The sequence below is a fragment of the Schistocerca gregaria genome, chromosome 4, assembly GCF_023897955.1.
Source record: "Schistocerca gregaria isolate iqSchGreg1 chromosome 4, iqSchGreg1.2, whole genome shotgun sequence".
NCBI lineage: Eukaryota > Metazoa > Arthropoda > Insecta > Orthoptera > Acrididae > Schistocerca > Schistocerca gregaria.
In genome coordinates this window covers 301569354-301593978 of record NC_064923.1, presented here as the reverse complement: position 1 = coordinate 301593978, position 24625 = coordinate 301569354, and the positions used below count along the sequence as shown (strand labels likewise).

The following is a 24625-nucleotide window of genomic DNA, read 5'->3' as shown; positions in this document are numbered from 1 at the left end:
GAGGACCTCCAGGTTGTCCAATAATTCCTTGTCACCCTTGCCTGCAGGTAGTAAGTTGTCCAGATAGTTGACTATACCAGGAAGTGGCTGGACCAGTTGCTCCAGGCACCTTTGAAATATAGTGAAAACTAGCAGTTCTGAATGGAAGATGATTGTACTGTATTGTAAGGGAGCTGTAAATAGGCATCTTTAAGATCGATTTTGGCATATAGTTTGCCCGCTGCCAGTGGAGTCATCAGAGCATCAAACTTAGAAATTGATTACACATCCACAATGGATTTTGTGTTGACTGTTCACTTAAAATCTCCACAAACTCATAGTACAGCAGTTGGTTTTTCCACTAGAACTATGGGCATTGCCCTTTGGCTGTTGGCCAATGGAGTGATGATGCCTGCGTCTTTGTCCTGTACTTTGTCTTTAAGGACAAATGGAACATAGCAGGCTTTGTAGAAGTGCAATTTGGCTGTAGGAAGAAGGTCCATATCCACTGCAAAATTCGTAACTCCAGAGATGGGATGCTTGAAAACAGGTGTGAATCTGTTTGTAGTCACTGAGTGAATGGCAGGTTGAGCATCATGGATCTCAACTCAGAGAGCAGAGAATAAGTCCATCCCCTGAAGGTTGAAATGATGCTGTTTGTCTGCTAACAGAATATGTTGTTGAATTGTGCATTAGTGATACAAGATTATGGCCTGAAAATGTCCTTTGATACGGTTGATATCATTAGTGGAGCTCCTTAGATGCTGACGGAATGGCTGGAATTGGTGCTCCAAAAGTTGAATATATGATCCAATCAATGATGGCAGCCAAAAATCCTTTACCAAGCAGAAAATTGACTGGATGTCCATTGACTTGAAGTGAGAGGCACATGGGACTGATGGTATGAGGGAACAAAGCTGTTGGGTGGGTATGGAGTGTTGTCAACCACTGATTCTTGGTCAGCTTTGTCCCAGCTGTTACAGTTCACTGACATTTTATGTGCCACACCTATTGTCCTTTTCCCTCCTGAATCAGCACTATTGCTGCAGAGACTTTGACTACAAGAGGAAAATTGCTATGAATGTTGACGATATGGATGATTGGTGGGGTTAGGAGGCTGCCTCTGGGCTGGATCTTGTTTTCTGACCGTAGCTTTGTCACAAACACTGTTGGAGGATCTTGAATAGCTTCTGTGGAATGGAGTGATTGTTTGAATGCTTGGATGATAGGGAGTCACATTTCCAAACAAGGATTATTCAACTTGAGTAGGTCTGTATGAAAATTGTCATCTGCTGTGTGGACAAGGATCATGTCTCTGACCAAAGATTCAGCATACAGTTGGCGTTAGCGCATTGGATATGGCAGTCTCTAAACAGGCTCTGCAACTGGGCAATCCACTCTATATATATGTTTGATTGTCTTGTTTGTGACTGAAAAATTTGGGCCTTGCAGTGGCAGCATGGACGTGTGCATCAAAGTATTCTGGAAGACTGGACCTTAGTTGTTCATACGGGAGTGAATATGGCTTTGATTCAGGGATTAACTGCCTGAGGATTTGGAAAATCTCTGGTTCCACACAGGCAAGGAAATAAATACAATGTTATTTGTTCTCTATTATTCTGAATGAAAAGAAATGCTGCTCTAGCTGGGCATTGTAGTCTGGCCAAGGTTTCACATTCTTGTTAAATTGTTGGAATGCCAAAGGTGCTGATCAGAGTCAAAAGACTGTGAACAAAAGAGCTGCCAGGTGATTGGAGAGTTCCGGGAGGGTGGGAGTACCTGTAGTTATATGCTCAAACAATAATTCCACATTTCGTTGTAACTGTTGATGGACAAATAGCAATTTTGTGAAAAGTCTATCTGTTCCATGATGATAAGCCTGCAGGTGAAACATTGTTGAAATGCAAAAAGGCACGATTGGCATATACACATCGCTAAAATTCTTCCTTGTGGCCAAACTGATGTGTCATTCACACTGACACAGGGAAAATAATGAACAAAGTTTTAAAACGTTTATTGACCAAAGAAAGAAACATCTGCTTTTATGGTAATAAAATCACAATTACAGTGTCTCACAGGTATGGAGACTCGACAGTGTGATGATTCCAGAGTCTGGCAAAGTAACATGATTGGGTCTTCATAGGCAAATACACTTGTATGAAAAATATTCCAAGTCTGAATAAGCTGTCTTGAATAACACCAGCATATGAGCATAAAAGTCTACCCTGTAGACAATGTGATTGCACCAAGGAAACTACAATGAAGGCAGAATATAGTGGCATTGGTCCCTATGGTGTGCTTTGAGAATGTCCTAAGACAAAAGGGTGAATACCACCTGCCCAGAGGCTCCCAAAGCCAGAAGAACTAGCTTGTGCAGCTCTGATGCCAAACTTTATAGTGGCTGGTGGTGGAATACTTGTGGCACTGTTTTCTGGTCACATGTGCAGTGGGCATGAATAGGTTCCTTGGAAGTGCTGGCCTGTGCTAGTGCTGGAACTCCCACCTGATGTCCATCTGGTACTGTGACAGGGAGAGTCTGCAAAGCTGAAGTATGCATGGGCCATGTTGGGTGCAGGCTTGACGGAGGTGCCCAAGGGGTTGTCAGTTGCTTTTGTGAAGATCTTGGGTATAGCATATCCTGGCACATCTGATCATAACCTTTTGCTAATCACAAAAACTATGAAAATGAAAAAAGTGTCACCCAGTGTTAAAAGCTGCCGAATTGGGATCTATAAACTTCAAGATCTAGCATCAAGGAGCAAGGTCAAATAGCACTGTGCACTAACTTTGATCACATCCAATCAAACATAGGTATAAATAATGTGGAAGAAACATGGGTCCAAGTTAAAACTATAGTGAATAAAGTGAGCCAAGGAAAACTAAATGTTGCAGAGAGTAAGAAACTCAACTCTTGCATAACAAATGAAATCATACAACAAATCAATTGCAGTGGTTGGTTGATCATGGCATCTGGGAGAGCGATGATATGGATACCACAATAGCAGAAGTAGATCATGCCATAACCATATCAAAGAGTGGGAGACTCCAGGTCCTCACAAAATGCAGATTGAAGTTCTAAAACTGCTCAAGAACAAACAGTCTCTTTCCATGTTGGTTCGTTTGTTTAACAGCATCTGCCAAAGTGGAATCTTACCACATGAGTGACTGTCTGGAATTTGTACCACTTCCCAAAATGCTCAGTGAAAGTGCTGCAACAGGTGCAGAATAATCAGTTTAATGAGTCTTGCCATCAGTTTATTCCTTAAAATACTGCCTTTGAGGATGTATCATAAATATGGGGTGAGCATTGGAGACTGGAGGCTCTCAGTTTGGATTGAGGATAGGTTTTGAGTCTCAGGAAGTGTTACTCAGCCTTCAACTATTTATTCAATGATTTTGTGATGCGTGTGTTGAGAAACGTTTGTCACTGTTCATTGTGGCAGACTGATGGATGTCTTGGGTAGACTGAATGGTTGTGACATAAGTTGATTGGAAATCTTTACTGGAATCAAAGTACTGTCATGCATGTCAATAGTCAACTGTCAGAGGAAGTATTGATTATGAAAGGAGTTTGCCAGGGCTGCATTCTCTCCCAGTTACTTTTCAGCATCTTTTCTGAAAAGAATTTCCAAGATGTTCTTGGTGGAAAGTATCAAGGAGAAGTGATTTAATGGAGTTACCAATAACATCATATATGCTTATTATAATGTCTCACTTGCAGCCAGGCTATAAGAACTGCAAGAACTATTAAACATTATTATTGAAAAGAGCAGCACCATGGAGTTACATTTAAATGTCAAGAAGAAAAATGTCAGAAACTGAGATAAAATTGAGGACACTATTTCACTCAGTAATGATAAAATAGAAAGGATTTTAGCATATAAATATTTGCGGTGTCAAATCAATGATAACTGGGACTTCTCTCAAGAAATTCACTGCAGATTGAGCAGGCCAGAAATTCTATCCAGATAGTTAAGAAACTCTGTCTAGCCATGACACTTTGCACTCAACTACTTAAACGCCATGTTTTCAATGTCCTACCCTTTGGAGTTAATTGATGGACACTTACCTCAGTTTTATATAAGCAAATGGAGGCATTTCAAATTTTGGAGTATCAAATGATACTGAGGATACCATCAACAAGTAGTCACAAATGGGGCAGAACTATGATGTAGGAACAAAAATTTGGAAAAATTCTCAATACCATCAGGAGAAGAAGACTCCAAGGCTTTGGCCATCTAATGCACAGCAGCCTATTGCAAACCAATACTTCAAGCAATGATAGATGGCAGATGTGGTACTAGACACGGAGTATTAACCTGGCTAAACCAGTAATTTGGATTGAGCACAGAATTGCTATTTAGAAAAGCCGTGGATAAACAACAGATCATACTACTTTTCACCAAAGCTCGTGGAGGTGAGGCCATTAAAGAAAATGAAGAAAAAGAGTTTGAAAGAAAGTACAGTTTACATCCATTTACCATAAAGGCAGCAGAAGTGTCCACAAAACTACAATCCAGTATCTTTGACATCCATTTGTTGTAGAAGGTTAGAACATAGTCTGAACTGAAGTGTAATGAAGTATCTCAAACAGAATGATCTCATTTATGCCAAACAGTGTGGATTCCAAAAACATTAATCATGTGGAACCGAGCTTGTGTTTTCCTCACATGTTATCCTGAAAGCTATGGCTGAAGGCAGCCAGACTGACAGTGTTCTTTGACTTACAAAAGGCATTTTGTCAGTGCCACACATATGCTTATTATGAATAGTATGTCATATTGGGTATCAAATGATATTCTTGACTGTATTGAAGGTTTCTTGGTGGAGAGGACACAGCATGTTATCTTAGACAAAGAGTCATCGATAGATGTAGTAGTAACTTTGGGTGTGCCCCAGGGAAGCTTTACTGTTTGCGTTGCATGTTAGTGAGATTGCAGACAGTATTAATAGCAATCTGAGACTTTTTGCAAATGACACAGTTAAAAAAGTGTCATCTGAAAAAGCTGCAAAAATATTTATTCAGCTCTTGATGCTATTTCAATGCAGTGTGAAGATTGGCAACTCACACTACATGTTCAGAAATGTAAAATTGTGTATTTCATGAAATGAAAAAAAAAACTTACTATCATAACTATTTGTAGAGATACTAAATAGAATGATCACACTGTCTCAATTGTATGAGAGTGTTTTGAAAAGTTCTCAGAATGGAATAGAAAAAAAGTACTTACATCACTGACACTTTTTTTTTGTATTTTTCAGTGTAGTCTCCTTGTCGATAAATGCACTTCGTCCAACAATGTTCTAGTGCCTTGATCCCATTTCAAAAATGAGTTTCCTCCAGGACTGCATAATAGTTGTCAACTTTGGCTATCAATTCTTTGTTTGAAGTGAATCTTCATCCACCAAGAAAAATTTTCAGTTTTGGGAAGAGATGGAAGCCTGATGAATCCATATCAGGTGAATAACATTGGTGTGGCAACAATTCATATCTTAGTTTGTGTAATTTTGCCTGGCGACAGCACATGTGTGTGGGCGTGCATTGTCTTGGGGGAAGATGACCTTTCTTCCTTGCTAAACCTGGCCTTTTTTGCATATCTTTTGTTGCAATTTGTCCAGGAGGTTAGAATAGTATTCTCCAGTAATTGTTTGTCCAATGGGTAGGTAATCTACAAACAGAATCCCCCTTCACATCTCAGAACACTGATACCATGACCTTTCCCGCCGAAGGAATTGTTTTTGCTTTCTTTGGTGGCAGCAAATCAGCATGTTTCCACTGCTTTCACTGCTGTTTTGTCTCTGGGGTATAGTAGTGCACCCAAGTTTCATCTGTGGTCACAAACCAGTGCAAAAAATCTTGTTTGTTTCTCCTAAAATGGGTGAAACATTGTTCAGACATGTACATTCTCATGCATTTTTGATCCAGTGTCAAAAGTCTCAGCACACATCTTGCAGACAATTTTTTTCATTTCTAAAATACCCTTTCAGATGATATCTGGCAAGTGTGAGCAATTCAAACACTTTCAATTGGCAATCCTCCATGACCATTTTGTGCACTTTTGCAATGATTTCTGGCGTAGTGATATATCTTGACCAACCACTGAATGGATCATGATCTAAGCTCTTCTGACCAAATTTAAATTCATTTGTCCAGTTAGCATCAATTGAAAATGAAGGAGCAGAGTCCCCCAGTGTATTCTGGAAATTGGCATGAATGTCCTTTGCTTTCATACCTTTCTTTACGAAGTACTTAATCACTGCTCGAATCTCTATTTTTTCCATCATCGCAAATCACTATGTGGGAACAACAACAGAGCCAAATCACCCAAGAGCTCTGATGTGGCACTTGTTTACAGGCAACAGTCCAATGAATATCACGTGAACAACTCATTGTGCTAGTGCAGACTCCTCGTAGTGATTCCGAGAACTTTTCAAGCCACCATCATTGCTAAAGCAGGTGACAGACTGCGCTTCATTGGTAGAAGACAAGGGAAATGCAGTTAGTATACAATGGAGATGGCATACAAAAAACTTGGTAAACTCATCTTAGATTACTATTCAAGTGCGTGGAACCTCTTACCAAATAGGACTAACAGGGGATATTGAATGGCTGCAAAGAAGGACACCACAAATGTTCACAGGTGTGTTTTACCTATGGAAGAATGTCTCAAATATACTGCAGAACTGAGGTGTCAGACATTTGAAAATAGACACAAACTATCCCATGAAAGCCTACTTAGAAAGTTTCTGGAATCTAGGACTGTACAAGTATCACTCACAAAGGGATTAAGGAGATAAGATTAGATTAATTACAATGCTGACAGAGGCGTTTATGCAATCATTCTTCCCATGCTCAATATGGGAATTGAATGGGAAAAAGCTCTATTAGCTGGTATAGTAGGACCCTCTCCTATACATTTCACAGTGGTTTTGAGAGTGCAGATATAGATGCAGAAGTTGTATTTCACAGTTTTCATTGGGAAACAGCTTTCAAAAGTGGATAGGAGTTTACTTAGAAACACATTAAATGTAGAATATACATCCAGTGCCACAAATACCTAATTCCATTGTACGCTTTGCAGGTTCCTTCTAAAGGTGTATGCTATAAGTTCATTAATTATTCTAATGGTTTTTCAGTTAACACATGTTTTAAGATTTGTCATATTGTCTATTATGGCTAACTGGACATTGTTATTTGGTAACTTAGTAAAACTGAATGAACTTTAGTTTTGTTAACTATCTCCATACATACAAGGATAAGACAATTATCGTAATGAAATAGGAAACTTATAAGAACAGCATTTTTTGACATAGTCTTCTTGCGTTTCAATACGCTTGGTCCATAGTTGTACATGCTTTCTGATGCCCTCATAAAAGAATGTTCTTGATTGAGCTGCAAGCCAGGAATGCACTGCATCTTCCACTGCTTCGTCCGAGGCAAATCGATGGCCGCTCAATGCCTGTTTGAGTGGACCAAACAAGTGATAGTCAGAAGGGACAAGATTGGGACTGTGTGGAGGATGATCCAGTACTTCAGATTTGAATTTCTGGAGCGTTTCAGCAGTGTGGGCAACAGTATGCGGACGGCCATTGGTGTGCAGCAACACAGTGCCTTTTGACAGCAATCCTCGGTGTTTGCTTCGAATTGCAGGCTTTAGCCTGACATAAGCATCTCACTGTAACATACACTGTTTATTGTTGTGCCCCTGTCCCCATAATGTTCCAGTACTGGACCTTGTGCATCCCAAAAAACCATAAGCATCAGTTTTCTTGCAGATGGTTGGGTCTTGAACTTTTTCTTGCAAGGCAAATTTGGACATTTTCCATTCCATACTCTGCCATTTATTCTCGGGCTTGTAATGATGGATCCATATTTTGTCACCAGTAATGATCCTGTCTAAGAAGTTGTCCCCTTCAGTACTATAGCGATCCAAATGTTTTTTGCAGATGTCCAAGCGTGTTTGTGTATGTAATTGTGTGAGTTGTTTTGGGACCAATATTGCACAAACTTTATGAAACCCAAGTCCGTTATGGATGATTTCATAGGCAGAACTGTGACTAATTTGCATACAATGTGCCACTTTGTCAATAGTTAATCGTCTGTCTAAGAGAATCATTTCTTGTGAAGGCTCAATAGTTTCTTCATTTGTGGTGGTAAACAGTCATCCAGCTCCTTGATCGTGTGTAACACTTGTGTGACCATTTCGGAATTTTTCAATACATTCATAGACACACTTTTGTGGCAAAACACTGTACCCGTACTGTATCTAAAGTCTTTGATGAATTTCGGCCCCTGATAATGCCTTCTGACCACAAAAAACGCATCACTGAATGTTGCTCTTCTTTGGTGCAAATAGACAGTGGAGCAACCCAGATTAACAGGACGGCTGCGATAGGGAAACTAACCTAGTAGCTTGAAAATTGCAAAGATATAACAACAAATAAACAAAGCATGCATCATCTATGTAAACTGACAGTACTACCAAAATAAACAAAAATATAACTAAATTGCAGATTTTTGACTTACCCTTATTGTTTGCAACTGAAGTTAGACTGTAAGTGCTAAGTAATATTATTTAATTGTCATATTTTAGCTCATACTTCTTCCAAACATTAATACTGAATTCACCACAAATTATCATTTGCATCCTTTAGTCAGACAGGTGATATCATAGAGTTTCAAATTTTTCTAAGAATTTCTTAAAATTTCCTCATGGCAGTCTGTAAAGTGTAGTAATTGTAACTGTGTTGTTAAGCTGTATGAGCTCCCATGCATGGACTCCCTTGTATCATTTTGCATGTATCTCACAGCGGTGTTTCAACTGCAGCTTTGTTTATTTACAGGACTGGTGATGAAGTTTTATTATACAAAATACACATACTAAGTAACACTGCATTAAGGGTGTTCAGTGATCTCTTGGAACTTGAAGTAGAATTGAAAATGGTATTTGAATGCAATTTTTGAGTTGAGGAATACAAAAATATGTTCATGGGCTATTTACCTTTAATTCTCACAAAATGAAGATGATGCACACTGTTGCTCATATGAATGACTTTTAATTTTTTTTAGGGCATCAATCTTCTAATTGGTTTCATGCAACCCACCGTGTCTTCCTATCCTGCACTAACCTCTTAATTTCAGAGTAGCACCTCCAACCAATATCCTCAATTATTTATTGCACCTATATGCCAATCTCTGTCTTCTCCTACATTTGGTTTCCTATTATACAGGGTGACACATGGGAGACGGATGGTTTTTAATGAAGTAATACTAAGCCAACTTTAAAATTAATGCATGTTTATTTACACAAAATCGAAGATCATTATTTGCCATTTTAGTTAACAAAGTTATTTGTGAAAAATAATGTCCTCAAGGTGATATCCATCATTTCAAATGAAGGACTCAAGTCTCTTCTCAAAATCCTCCATCACACAGACTAAAATCTCTGCAGGGATGGCAGCAATTTCTTGAATGATTGCATTCTTGAACTCATCCAAATTTTGTGGGTTGTGGTTATAGACACAGTTCTTAAGGTACTCCCACAGAAAAAAGTCACATACTGACAAATCGGGAGACCTGGGAGGCCAAGGAACATTGGCAAAACTTGAGATAATCCGGCCAGGAAACATGCGGCTAAGAACTGTCATTGAAGTGTTTGCAGTGTGCAATGTTGTCCCGTCCTGCTGGAACCAAATGTGTTTTAAAGGGATTCGTCGTCTTCTTAGTTCTGGTTTCAAGAATGTTTCAAGCGTACGAATGTAATGAACCAAATTAACAGTAACTGTGGCCCTGTTGTCTTCAAAAAATAAGGTCCAATAATGCCAACAGAGCCAAGAGCACACCAGACTGTTACTCTTTCTGAGTGTAGAGGATGCTGGTGGACTCTGGAGCCCAGTAACATAGGTTTTGCTTATTCACATTCCGGTTAACTGAAAATGAGCCTCATCGCTCATCAATAAAATTTCATTTTCATTCGATACCAGAATCACTTGAATTCTGTAAACAAAGTCTTCTCATACAGAAAAATCAGTTTCCTTAAGTTTTTGGACAATGAGCATTTTTTAGGGATGGAATTTTAATCCTTATGCAAAATTCGTCTAACCAATTCACGATTGATTCGCAATTGACTATCATGATGTCTAGCTGACCGTCCTGGGCTTCTGACTGCCACTTGCCTTACCCTTTCAACATTTTCTGGTGTCGTTACTCTGCTTCTCAGGCCAGGATGCTTCTTATCCGGTGTATTTCCAGTTGATCTGAAGTTTTCCACCCATGTGAGGATTGCGTTATGGCTTGGAACAGCTCCATGTCAACTGATATTAAACCACGCACCAAACAATTACTGCGTAGCAATAAAAGACTCACCATTTTTCACGAAACTGTCATTCGATGTTGCAAGTCCCACTGCTCCCATAGTAACTGAGTAAAGGAAATGGCATCTTGTGTGGATCAGAACTATCCCCACCATGACCACCTCCCACCACCGTGCCCTCAGTACTACGTAGTTCAAAACCATCTGTCTCCCATGTGTCACCCTGCATGGCGTAAAAGGAATGAAATCCTTTGTAGGCTGTAAATTTATCGTTATTTGTTGTGCTGTTGGCCAATTTCAACTGAGTTGTCATTGTTGTTGTTGTTGTCTTCAGTCCTGAGACTGGTTTGATGCAGCTCTCCATGCTACTCTATCCTGTGCAAGCTGCTTCATCTCCCAGTACCTACTGCAACCTACATCCTTCTGAATCTGCTTAGTGTACTCATCTCTCGGTCTCCCTCTACGATTTTTACCCTCCACGCTGCCCTCCAATGCTAAATTTGTGATCCCTTGATGCCTCAAAACATGTCCTACCAACCGATCCCTTCTTCTAGTCAAGTTGTGCCACAAACTTCTCTTCTCCCCAATCCTATTCAATACCTCCTCATTAGTTACGTGATCTATCCACCTTATCTTCAGTATTCCTCTGTAGCACCACATTTCGAAAGCTTCTATTCTCTTCTTGTCCAAACTAGTTATCGTCCATGTTTCACTTCCATACATGGCTACACTCCAAACAAATACTTTCAGAAATGACTTCCTGATACATAGATCTATATTCGATGTTAACAAATTTCTCTTCTTCAGAAACGCTTTCCTTGCCATTGCCAGTCTACATTTTATATCCTCTCTACTTCGACCATCATCAGTTATTTTACTTCCTAAATAGCAAAACTCCTTTACTACTTTAAGTGTCTCATTTCCTAATCTAATTCCCTCAGCATCACCCGATTTAATTTGACTACATTCCATTATCCTCGTTTTGCTTTTGTTAATGTTCATCTTATATCCTCCTTTCAAGACACTGTCCATTCCGTTCAACTGCACTTCCAAGTCCTTTGCCGTCTCTGACAGAATTACAATGTCATCGGCGAACCTCAAAGTTTTTACTTCGTCTCCATGAATTTTAATACCTACTCCAAATTTTTCTTTTGTTTCCTTTACTGCTTGCTCAATATACAGATTGAATAACATTGGGGAGAGGCTACAACCCTGTCTCACTCCTTTCCGAACCACTGCTTCCCTTTCATGCCCCTCGACTCTTATTACTGCCATCTGGTTTCTGTACAAATTATAAATAGCCTTTCGCTCCCTGTATTTTACCTCTGCCACCTTTAGAATTTGGAAGAGAGTATTCCAGTCAACATTGTCAAAAGCTTTCTCTAAGTCTACAAATGCTAGAAACGTAGGTTTGCCTTTTCTTAATCTTTCTTCTAAGATAAGTCGTAAGGTCAGTATTGCCTCACGTGTTCCAACATTTCGACGGAATCCAAACTGATCCTCCCCGAGGTCTGCATCTACCAGTTTTTCCATTCGTCTGTAAAGAATTCGCGTTAGTATTTTGCAGCCGTGGCTTATTAAACTGATAGTTCGGTAATTTTCACATCTGTCAGCACCTGCTTTCTTTGGGATTGGAATTATTATATTCTTCTTGAAGTCTGAGGGTATTTCGCCTGTCTCATACATCTTGCTCACCAGCTGGTAGAGTTTTGTCATGACTGGCTCTCCCAAGGCCGTCAGTAGTTCTAATGGAATGTTGTCTACTCCGGGGGCCTTGTTTCGACTCAGGTCTTTCAGTGCTCTGTCAAATTCTTCACGCAGTATCGTATCTCCCATTTCGTCTTCATCTACATCCTCTTCTATTTCCATAATATTGTCCTCAAGTACATCGCCCTTGTATAAACCTTCTATATACTCCTTCCACCTTTCTGCCTTCCCTTCTTTGCTTAGAACTGGGCTGCCATCTGAGCTCTTGATATTCATACACGTGGTTCTCTTCTCTCCAAAGGTCTCTTTAATTTTCCTGTAGGCAGTATCTATCTTACCCCTAGTGAGATAAGCTTCTACATCCTTACATTTGTCCTCTAGCCATCCCTGTTTAGCCATTTTGCACTTCCTGTTGATCTCATTTTTGAGACGTTTGTATTCCTTTTTGCCTGCTTCATTTACTGCATTTTTATATTTTCTCCTTTCATCAATTAAATTCAATATTTCTTCTGTTACCCAAGGATTTCTAGCAGCCCTCGTCTTGGTACCTACTTTATCCTCTGCTGCCTTCACTACTACATCCCTCAGAGCTATCCATTCTTCTTCTACTGTATTTCTTTCCCCTATTCCTGTCAATTGTTCCCTTATGCTCTCTTTGAAACTCTGTACAACCTCTGGCTCTTTCAGTTTATCCAGGTCCCATCTCCTTAATTTCCCACATTTTTGCAGTTTCTTCAGTTTTAATCTACAGGTCATAACCAATAGATTGTGGTCAGAGTCCACATCTGCCCCTGGAAATGTCTTACTACTTAAAACCTGGTTCCTAAATCTCTGTCTTACCATTATATAATCTATCTGATACCTTTTAGTATCTCCAGGGTTCTTCCACGTATACAACCTTCTTTCATGATTCTTAAACCAAGTGTTAGCTATGATTAAGTTGTGCTCTGTGCAAAATTCTATTAGGCGGCTTCCTCTTTCATTTCTTAGCCCCAATCCATATTCACCTACTATGTTTCCTTCTCTCCCTTTTCCTACACTCGAATTCCAGTCACCCATTACTATTAAATTTTCGTCTCCCTTCACTATCTGAATAATTTCTTTTATTTCATCGTACATTTCTTCAATTTCTTCATCATCTGCAGAGCTAGTTGGCATATAAACTTGTACTACTGTAGTAGGTGTGGGCTTCGTATCTATCTTGGCCACAATAATGCGTTCACTATGCTGTTTGTAGTAGCTTACCCGCATTCCTATTTTCCTATTCATTATTAAACCTACTCCTGCATTACCCCTATTTGATTTTGTGTTTATAACCCTGTAGTCACCTGACCAGAAGTCTTGTTCCTCCTGCCACCGAACTTCACTAATTCCCACTATATCTAACTTTAACCTATCCATTTCCCTTTTTAAATTTTCTAACCTACCTGCCCGATTAAGGGATCTGACATTCCACGCTCCGATCCGTAGAACGCCAGTTTTCTTTCTCCTGATAACGACATCCTCCTGAGTAGTCCCCGCCCGGAGATCCGAATGGGGGACTATTTTACCTCCGGAATATTTTACCCAAGAGGATGCCATCATCATTTAATCATACAGTAAAACTGCATGTCCTCGGGAAAAATTACGGCTGTAGTTTCCCCTTGCTTTCAGCCGTTCGCAGTACCAGCACAGCAAGGCCGTTTTGGTTAATGTTGCAAGGCCAGATCAGTCAATCATCCAGACTGTTGCCCTTGCGCAACTACTGAAAAGGCTGCTGCCCCTCTTCAGGAACCACATGTTTGTCTGGCCTCTCAACAGATACCCCTCCGTTGTGGTTGCACCTACGGTACGGCCATCTGTATCGCTGAGGCACGCAAGCCTCCCCACCAACGGCAAGGTCCATGGTTCATGGGGGGGGGAGTTGTATTATCAAGTACATATGCAGAAACACTATGCACACTGTTTAATTCAAGTTATACTATACGTGGATTTTCCACATATTTTCTATCATTTTGATCAAATAAATTGCCCATTGGATCTCATGCAACATGGTGTATAATGTTACCACATGTTTGCTCAATATTGATGCCCTAGTTGAAGTTGATCAATAGTACAACAGGTAAAGATAAATTTACAACATACAATGGACAGTGTATTCTTTTATGAAATACATCGAGCCTGTGAACACACATACACATTTATCTGCAGTCTTCTCATTATTGTCTGTAACTCCATAAATGTATATGGGCTGTATTAGCTGAAAAGATGGTAGTATGATTTTATTTATACTGGCGTTGTTAACTCGCATGGTGCCTGTAGAAAGAGAAAGGATGGACTTAATTTATTGGGGCTTTCAAGCATATTCACAATATGTAGCAGTTCAATACTCAACATTACCTAAATTTACATTAAACAAATTCATGGACATCAGGAAATGATCCACAGCTTTTCATCTTACATCATTAATAAGAAGCATTTCAGTGTAATACCCACACTTGTTCTGATTGACAAGAAGCCTTATTTGATTCTGCCAAATTATTGAACATTAACAAACTCATACTTATTGCCCACTTTTAGTATGCAGGAATTTGTCTTTACAGGCAAGGATACTGAGAAATATGTATCACAAAATAATAAGTTTCTTAAAAAGAAAGCTGTGATAATCTTTTTTTTGTCCAAAACTCTTGACTTTCTTAAAATATAGTGCTGTATTTCATTTTTCTGTCATTTACGTATAATTTGTGGAATAATATAGTAAGAAGATATGTGAATACTGTTTTGTCTTTATTTCATTTCATAAAATGTAAAACTAGTTTCATGCTTTGCACATTTCTCAAAATGAATTTTCTGTTTATATGATTTTTGGAATTTTGAAAACTTTTCTTACAGTTTCAGGAAACACTGAAGCCTAATTATAACAGTGTAGACTTAACGGAAGTTGAGTTGGTTGACAGTGATGGTGGACCACGAGAAAACAACACGCTGTTACTAGATGTAAGCATTACTGAAAATTCTACCTTAAATACCTGTCAGAAAGCTTTATCCTGTGCAGATGTTGTGCAAATGGAGTGAAACATTTACCTCTGTTCATGTATGACATTTTAATTTAAGACACAAGAATGAGTTTTAAAGTACTATGCTTGGACTTGTTAGTGAAAATAAATATCCATAAAATTTTATTCAAAAACTTACAGGAAATTTAAGCATATATTATTTTTTTAAGTAGATACACACTATTTATGTTATGTCATAGGTCAACTTTTTATTTGGTTTAATTTAAGATAACCACTATTTGTGAAGAGGAAGCACAGAGCAGCAGACAAAATGGCTCTGAGCACTATGGGACTTAACATCTATGGTCATCAGTCCCCTAGATTTTAGAACTACTGAAACCTAACTAACCTAAGGACATCACACAACACCCAGTCATCATGAGGCAGAGAAAATCCCTGACCCCGCTGGGAATCGAACCCAGGAACCTGGGCGTGGGAAGCGAGAATGCTACCGCTCGACCATGAGCTGCGGACAGCAGCAGCTACATATAAATGAAAAATAACATTAGTAGCACAACTGTTGTTTTGCTTTCTTCCTCAAGTTACACACACTTTTTTCTTTTCACATGTGATTCTTGTCCATACATCTGTACATTTATGATGCAATTAAAATCTGTAATTGAAATGGAAATCTGACATAATTTACAGACTGTTGCAAAAAGTTATTGCTACAGACATTTATCTACTCAACTACAGTTGACTTTGTAAATTCAATTCCTGTATGGTCTGAAGACTGCATATACAGCAACGTAATTCCCCTCATAATTGTTTATTGGTACATTCTAATCCATTAGGTACTTATATAGTATACTGAATATAGGACAAATTAAATTTGAAAGTGAAGGGCTGAGGGGGCGGAGAGAGAGAGGGGGGGAGGGGGGGGGGGGGAGAGAGAGAGAGAGAGAGAGAGAGAGAGAGAGAGAGAGAGAGAGAGAGAGAGAGAGAGAGAGAGAGAGAGAGAGAGATTTCAGTTTACAAATAAAAAATAACAAACAATCCAGGCTGGAGTAATGACAATATTATGAAAAGGATGAAGGCCTGTTTGCCTGAAAGCTCTGTTTGATAGTCTTTTTGTTGTGCCTATCTGTGACTCAGCTTCTTCGCTATATGGTGAGTAGCAACATTTTTTTTCACACTTTGTAAATGACAAACAATTGAATTTAAATGATAGAAATTATCTATAGTTACACGTTTAATCTACCCAAGCTGTGTTTCATAATTCTAGAATTCTTTTACTGAATAAAAGTTCTGTTCCATCAGAAATGATTTAAAGTTATGTTTAAAAGTATTTTGTCGTTGCCGACTTTCATAAGGAGGAATGATCATCATGATAAAATAAGGGAGATCAGACCTAGTACGGAAATAAATAGGTGTTCATTCTTTCTGCGCACTATACGAGATTGGAATAATAGAGAATTGTGATGGTGATTCGATGAACCCTCTGCCAGGCACTTAAAATGTGATTTTCAGAGTATCCCTGTAGATGTAGATATCTGGCTATTATTTATAATCACTACATAGGCTACTGAATAATTTCATTATTATGTGTCAAAACGTTTTCCTGATACAATATTGTCCTACATTAAGAGATGTGCTTGTGGGTATTGGCATGTTTATTTTGTTGTAGGTACCCAGTTCTGTTTGAAAGATGCTCATTTGCATACAAAATAGATTCTCATATATATAGGCTAAGCAGGGTCATTATTTTCAGCTGAATGAAGTGTATTCTACATATTTCAAATTTCTTTAAGTTGCAGTTAGCTCTGACAGTTTTTTATGCACCTTATAGACTTTTTTCTGGCATTGGCCTTGCCGCAGTGGATACATCGGTTCATGTGAGATCACCAAAGTTAAGCACTGTCGGGTGTGGCTGGCACTTGGATGGGTGACCATACAGCCGCTATGCGCTGTTGCCATTTTTCGGGGTGCACTCATCCTCGTGATGCCAAATGAGGAGCTACTCGACTGAATAGTAGCAGCTCCGGTCAAAGAAAACCATCATAACGACTGGGAGAGCGGTGAGCTGACTACACGCCCCTCCTATCCGCATCCTCAACTGAGGTTGACACGGCGGTCAGATGGTCCCGATGGGCCACTTGTGGCCTGAAGACGGAGTGTTTTTTTTTTTTTATAGACTTTTTTCTGGGGGCAGAGTTTCCTCAGAATATTTGCCCATGAACAGTGCAATAAGCACACATGAACCATGGACCTTGCCATTGGTGGGGAGGCTTGCGTGTCTCAGCGATACAGATGGCTGTACCGTAGGTGCGACCACAATGGAGGGGTATCTGTTGAGAGGCCAGACAAATGTGTGGTTCCTGAAGAGGGGCAGCAGCCTTTTCAGTAATTTTAGGGGCAACAGTCTGGATGATTGACTGATCTGGCCTTGTAACACTAACCAAAATTGCCTTGCTGAGCTGGTACTGTGAACGGCTGAAAGCAAGGGTAAACTACATCTGTAATTTTTCCTGAGGGCATGCAGCTTTACTGTAAGGTTAAATGACGATGTGTAAAATATTCCGGAGGTAAAATAGCCCCCATTCGTATCTCCAGGCAGGCACTACTCAAGAGGACGTCATTACCAGGAAAAAAAAAACTGGCATTCTACGGATTGGAGCATGGAAGGTCCCTTAACCAGGCAGGTAGGTTAGAAAATTTAAAAAGGGAAATGGATAGGTTACAGTTAGATATAGTGGGAATTGGTGAAGTTGGCAGGAGGAACAAGACTTTTGGTCAGGTGAATACAGGGTTATAAATACAAAATCAAATAGGGATGATGCAGGAGTAGGTTTAATAATGAATAAAAAAATAGGAGTGCAGGTAAGCTACTACAAACAGCATAGTGAACGCATTATTGTGGCCAAGATAGACACGAAACCCATGCCTACGACAGTAGTATCAGTTTATATGCCAACTAGCTCTGCAGGTAATGAAGAAATTGATGAAATACATGATGAGATAAAAGAAATTATTCAGGTAGTGAAGGGAGATGAAAATTTAATAGTCATTGGTGACTGTAATTTGAGAGTAGGAAAAGGGAGGGAAGGAAACATAGTAGATGAATATGGATTGGGTCTAATAAATGAAAGAGGAAGCCGCCTGGTAGAGTTTTGCACAGAGCATAACTTAATCATAGCTAACACTTGGTTCAAGAATCATGAAAGAAGGTTGTACACATGGAAGAAGCCTGGAGATACTGGAAGGTATCAGATAGATTATATAATGGTAAGACAGAGATTTAGGAACCAGGTTTTAAATTGTAAGACATTTCCAGGGGCAGATGTGGACTCTGACCACAATCTATTGGTTATGAACTGTAGATTAAAACTGAAGAAACTGCAAAAAGGTGGCAATTTATGGAGATGGGACCTGGATAAGTTGACTAAACCAAAGGTTGTACAGAGTTTCAGGAAGAGCATAAGGGAACAATTGACAGGAATGGGGGAAAGAAATACAGTAGAAAAAGAATGGGTAGCTCTGAGGGATGAAGTAGTGAAGGCAGCAGAGGATCAAGTAGGTAAAAAGACAAGGGCTAGTAGAAATCCTTGGGTAACAGAAGAAATATTGAATTTAATTGATGAAAGGAGAAAATATAACAATTCAGTAAATGAAGCAGGCAAAAAGGAATACAAACGTCTCAAAAATGAGATCAACAGGAAGTGCAAAATGGCTAAGCAGGGATGGCTAGAGGACAAATGTAAGGATGTAGAAGCTTATCTCACTAGGGGTGAGATAGATACTGCCTACATGAAAATTAAAGAGACCTTTGGAGATAAGAGAACCACTTTTATGAGTATCAAGAGATCAGATGGAAACCCAGTTGTAAGCAAAGAAGGGAAAGCAGAAATGTGGAAGGAGTATATGGAGGGTCTGTACAAGGGCAATATTATGGAAATGGAAGAGGATGTAGATGATGATGAAATGGGAGATAGGATACTGCGTGAAGAGTTTGACAGAGCACTGAAAGACCTGAGTCGAAACAAGGCCCCTGGAGTAGACAACATTCCATCAGAACTACTGACAGCCTTGGGAGAGCCAGCCCTGACAAAACTCTACCATTTGGTGAGCAAGATTTATGAGACAGGCGAAATACCCTGAGACTTCAAGAAGAATATAATAATTCCAATCCCAAACCAAGCAGGTGTTGACAGATGTGAAAATTACCGAACTATCAGTTTATTAGGTCACAGCTGCAAAATACTAACGCGAATTCTTTACAGACGAATGGAAAAACTGATAGAAGCCGACCTCGGGGAAGATCAGTTTGGAATCCATAGAAATGTTGGAACACGAGAGGCAGTACTGACTCTACGACTTACCTTAGAAGAAAGATTAAGGAAAGTCAAACCTACGTTTCTAGCATTTGTAGACTCAGAGAAAGCTTTTGACAATGTTGATCGGTATACTCTCTTTCAAATTCTGAGGGTTGCAGGGGTAAAATAGCGAAAGGCTATTTACAATTTGTACAGAAAGCAGATGGCTGTTATAAGAGTCGATGGGCATGAAAGGGAAGCAGTGGTTGGGAAGGGAGTGAGACAGGTTTGTAGCATCTCCCCGATTTTTTAAAATCTGTATATTGAGCAAGCAGTAAAGGAAACAAAAGAAAAATATGGAATAGGTATTAAAATCCATGGAGAAGAATAAAAACTTTGAGGTTTGCTGATGACATTGTAATTCTATCAGACACAGCAAAGGACTTGGAAGAGCAGTTGAATGGAATGGATAGTGTCTTGAAAGGAGGATATAAGATGAACATCAACAAAAGCAAAATGAGGATAATGGAATGTAGTCAAATTAAGTTGGGTAATGTTGAGGGAATTAGATTAGGAAATGAGACACTTAAAGTAGTAAAGGTATTTTGTTATTTGGGGGATCAAAATAACTGATGATGGTCGAAGTAGAGAAGATATAAAATGTAGACTGTCAATGGCAAGGAAAGCGTTTCTGAAGAAGAGAAATTTGTTAGCGTCTAGTATAGATTTAAGTGTCAGGAAGTCGTTTCTGAAAGTATTTGTATGGAGTGTAGCCATGTGTGGAAATGAAACATGGACGATAAATAGTTTGGACAAGAAGAGAATAGAAGGTTTTGAAATGTGGTGCTACAGAAGAATGCTGAAGATTAGATGGGTAGATCACATAACTAATGAGGTGGTATTGAATAGAATTGGGGAGAAGAGGAGTTTGTGGCACAACTTTACAAGAAGAAGGGACTGGTTAGTAGGACATGTTCTGAGGCATTAAGGGATCGCAAATTTAGCATTGGAGGGCAGCGTGGAGGGTAAAAATCGTAGAGGGAGACCAAGAGATGAATACACTAAGCAGTTTCAGAAGGATGTAGGTTGTAGTAAGTACTGGGAGATGAAGACGCTTGCACAGGATAGGGTATCATGGAGAGCTGCATCAAACCAGTCTCAGGACTGAAGACCACAACAACAACAACAACAACAATATGTGTGAATCACTCTTGATCTACTTGCACTTTGGCTTCACACACAAAGTGCGTAAGATCTTTCACATGACAATCCTATTTCAAATATTTTTGTAGCCATATCCCTAAAGCTTTAGTTTCTGGAATTCGTTTCTATAATGTGTTGTGTCAAATACTTGTTGAAGTGAGGAAGAGTGGACATTAATGAAAACAATTTTGTCTATATTTATTATTATCTTATTTTGTTGAAATAGACATAGGAGTATGTACTGCTGATATCACAAATACTTTATCTCCAGTCGCAGTTAAAATACTGGTGTCATCTGCAAATAAAATTTGTTCTTTTTGCTTGAATAAAGTAATTTATGTCATCAATGTGAAGAAGAAAAACTACCAGTAACAGTATTCTCCCAACATAGTTGAATGGTCACGCAAACACTGTTAGCAGATTGAACAATGAGCTCTTCATGTAACAGCATTGTCTGCTGCAAGAATGATGCACTGTATGTGTATGGATTCCTTTCTAACTACCAGACCTGTCATTCTAAAAGTCAGGTTCCTGTATTGAATTTCAAACAGAATGCGTTCCACATCATTACTAAGTGTCGTATTCATGATCTATGGAACAAGAATTAATCTAATCTAATATAATTAAAATCATGGCTGAAAAAGTGCATGTCTGATCCAAAGTAAACAATTCTCACCAAAACATATGTTACATAATTTCAGGCAAATAAAAATGACTTGTTGGTACATGACATGATGGTACCAGAAATCGCCATTAATGGTCATACACAATATAAAACACAAGAGTAAAATCCTTGGGGTCTTGCTAGATAACAGTCTAATATGGAGCAACACATAAATAAAACTAACTTGCTCATTTACCCTACTGCAGCTCTCCACTGCCCTCAGGGAAGAGACATACAAGGCAAAGAAAGCATTCATTCATCAAACACAAGCTGTTAGAATATTTTATACTGTAGACAAATGTGCATCTTGTAAAGTGGGCTTCAAAATGACCTGGAATTGTTACACTCACTTCCCAACATATTTATTGCGAGTAATACCGGGTGAGTAAGAAAGGACTCTACAACTTTGGAATGATATGGAATTTTATTGAGATAACTTACAAAATCAGTAAATGTATCATTTTGTAGCAAACAACTTTAAATATAATTCACTTACTGCATTTATAGTTTGTGTGTAAACAAAGAAAGTGTGTGTAAACAAAGAAATTCTAATAAAATTCTAAAACCAAACCTTAAAATAAAGACACATTGTTCACAATATGCAAAGTATGATGTACTGGATATACGCAAGCTGTATTGATATCTGCACATAAAGCATGAAATGAATTTAAACTAGGAAGGGAAAAGATTTGTTTGTGATCATGTCAGTGAAATAATCAATGAAAGACTTTTAAGTAATAGAACAATCTGTCAGCTTCTTGTATATCCAACTGACAACTGTGAGGAAAGTAAAATGATAAAGAAAGACGAATGAAAAGACAACACAACTGGTGATCCAAGTTTAAACGAAAGGTATCCTGTAAATATGACTCCCAACTATCAAGTCATAAACAGACCTAATCTAAAAGCTTACCACCATAATGTTCAATCCCTGTGTAATAAGATCGACAAAATTATCATACTGTATCTGGGGTATCTGCCTCGGGTGGCTATTTCAGGGGGGACACCAAATTCATATTCTTGAAGAAGAAAACCTAGTTTCACAAAGCGCCTAGATCCAGCACACGTTGGTCTGTAGATTATTTACATGATTTTGAAATACATCCCTGTGGGTTTTTGAACATTTTTTAGCACATTCCAAGTTGATTTATGAACAAATCATAAGTTGATTTTTGGATGTGTGCATAGAGTATGTGATATCTGTGCCAGGGGAATCCTTGTTGCATCTAGAAATAACCTTTTTCACGGACAAAGGGGACAGGGCTATACGAGTTGAGTGGAATACCCCTGAAAGGGTGAATGCCAATCACTGTTTGTTTATGCGGTTGATTGTGTGTGAATGATCATTGTTATAATTAATAGCGAAATCCATACATCCAGACTATGAGAGTGGAAATAAACAACTAACAGGAATAACAGGTGAGGAAGATTACTTAATATCTTCTCAGCATATCCAAGCAAGTGAAATTTTGACTGAAAATGTTTGCCAGATAGCTAAATTAGTAAAGGCCAGTTGTGCAGTACCTGGTTAGCAGCCACTTAAGTTCTATTCTTGGAATAGTGTGGAAAACGTATTGTGTGACCATGTAATAACATCTAACCAGAGAATAAATGTGCGATAACTAAACTGGTTATTATGGCGTGGTTAATGAAGTTAAATGGAGAATAAGTTTTGACAGTGGCAGGAATAGTTACAGAATTGATGATGACAAGATTGTTTGTCAGAATGAGGAAGGAGAAGAAACAGGGACATCACATAAAATTATATGGAAGAATATTAATATTCCTAATTTATATACAAATTTCGTACAGCTACTTCTTGATCTCTTGCTTGAGAAACTGGAGCGTACGAATGAAATGTGAAACTATTTCCTAACATAAAATGTTTTGCTTGTAGTAGGTTTGATACGCATTTGATATATGTACTACATGAAGTATATTCTTTTGTATTTAGAAAATGACTATTTTTGACAAAACAATCTCACTTATTTGGCATGTGATACAATTGGAAAAGGCTATTTCGTTTCATCTAGCAGACAGTGACAAAATAGACTTAATTAAATCGAGAAACAACACTAGTTTTGGGTGCTATCCGTATTAACAGGGTTTACAGTGTTACGCAATGACATTTTCATTTTTCATGTAACAAAATGTTTGACGACCTTAATGAGGTAGTAGATTCTTTCATAGAAAGGAAAGCATGCTGTGTAAAGCTGTAGCAAGATCAGAGAGAAAAAGAAATGTGTACTGTCTTGCCTGTCTCATGTCTTTACTACGTTTCCTATATTTAATTGTATGTCACACTAAAGAGAAAGCTACTAGCTGCTGGGCAATAAAGAGTGCAAATTTTCTGAAAAGTTCCTTTTCTTCCGGTTACAAATAATCATAGGATGTCAAATCGGCTCCCTGGGAGCAGTAGAGACACTGCAGGACATTTTACTTTCCACTGTCCTTAATATATGTTCGATGGTTTCCATTACAAAATATACACATTTGAAATCCACAGAGTGAAATACAGTGGCATGTGATAGAAGAATGCTGTGCAAAGAGGCGGGGCACTGCAGTTTGGCACACTTACCACTGAATAACATGTCTTACATTTCCTGAAACAAGCGTCCTGTTTAGGGCTTGTTGGTGACTACACTGAAACCAAATTCTAAGGACTTTGGCTGCAGAGCAATGTAAAATGGAATAAGCATATTAAACACCTTAATGCAGAACTGAACAAGACAGGTCACTTTTATGGGAACAGGATACGAGTAACGGTACATGGAATAAAACTGTCCCCACTAATATCTGCACGTACATATATTTTGACAATTATCATACATGTGCACACAATACAAGGTATGAGAACAGACTGAATTAACATGGCGGCTCAGATGAGCGACCTGAGTCCCAAAGATTAATGTTGTCCATGGTTGATATGTCCTATTGATGCCACACAGCTCCCCCCTTCCCACCCCCCTCGAACCCCAGCCCCCCTCAGTATGGAGCACCATATGTGAGTCTTGAGGGAAGACTACATGGGCATCGACGCTATTGGTGATCATAAGAGCTGGTAGATGCATGACCGGGATCTCCACCTCGACCGGGGCAGGGTGCGGAGACGGAGCGACGGGATGCAGGTCCACCTCGATGTCGTTGAGCCAGTGAGGACGGATGATGCGGCGGCCAGACCGAGAGCAGGCAGGTTGAACAGCCAATGGCAGGGTGTAGGTGTGGCAAGCCTGGATGCTAATCGAGCCGTCCGGCGAGATGAAGGTGCGAATTGCATTTGGGTCGCACTCACGAGGGAGGTTGAGGCTATGTACAACACTGCTGTTTAACTGGTCGTTGGGTGGCAGGGCCACTGTGTCTGTGAGTACAATGAGAACTCAGTCGTCGAGAGTAACGATTGAAATGTCGCCCACATGGTGTGGGGGTACGTTGCAGAGCAGGGTGACTATGGGAGAGGGTGTCTCCATAGTT

At 39.2% G+C, this 24625-nt stretch overlaps 1 protein-coding gene across 4 annotated transcripts in view; it reads left to right on the top strand.

The window, feature by feature from the left end:
• Window positions 1-24625, top strand: part of LOC126365875 (voltage-dependent calcium channel subunit alpha-2/delta-3) — an 859858-nt gene that overhangs the window by 601477 nt on the left and 233756 nt on the right. For all 4 annotated transcript variants that reach the window (XM_050008568.1, XM_050008566.1, XM_050008567.1 and 1 more), the window contains one exon: window positions 14871-14975. In XM_050008568.1, coding sequence (XP_049864525.1) covers window positions 14871-14975 — 105 coding nt within the window. The remainder of the gene's footprint in view (window positions 1-14870; window positions 14976-24625) is intronic.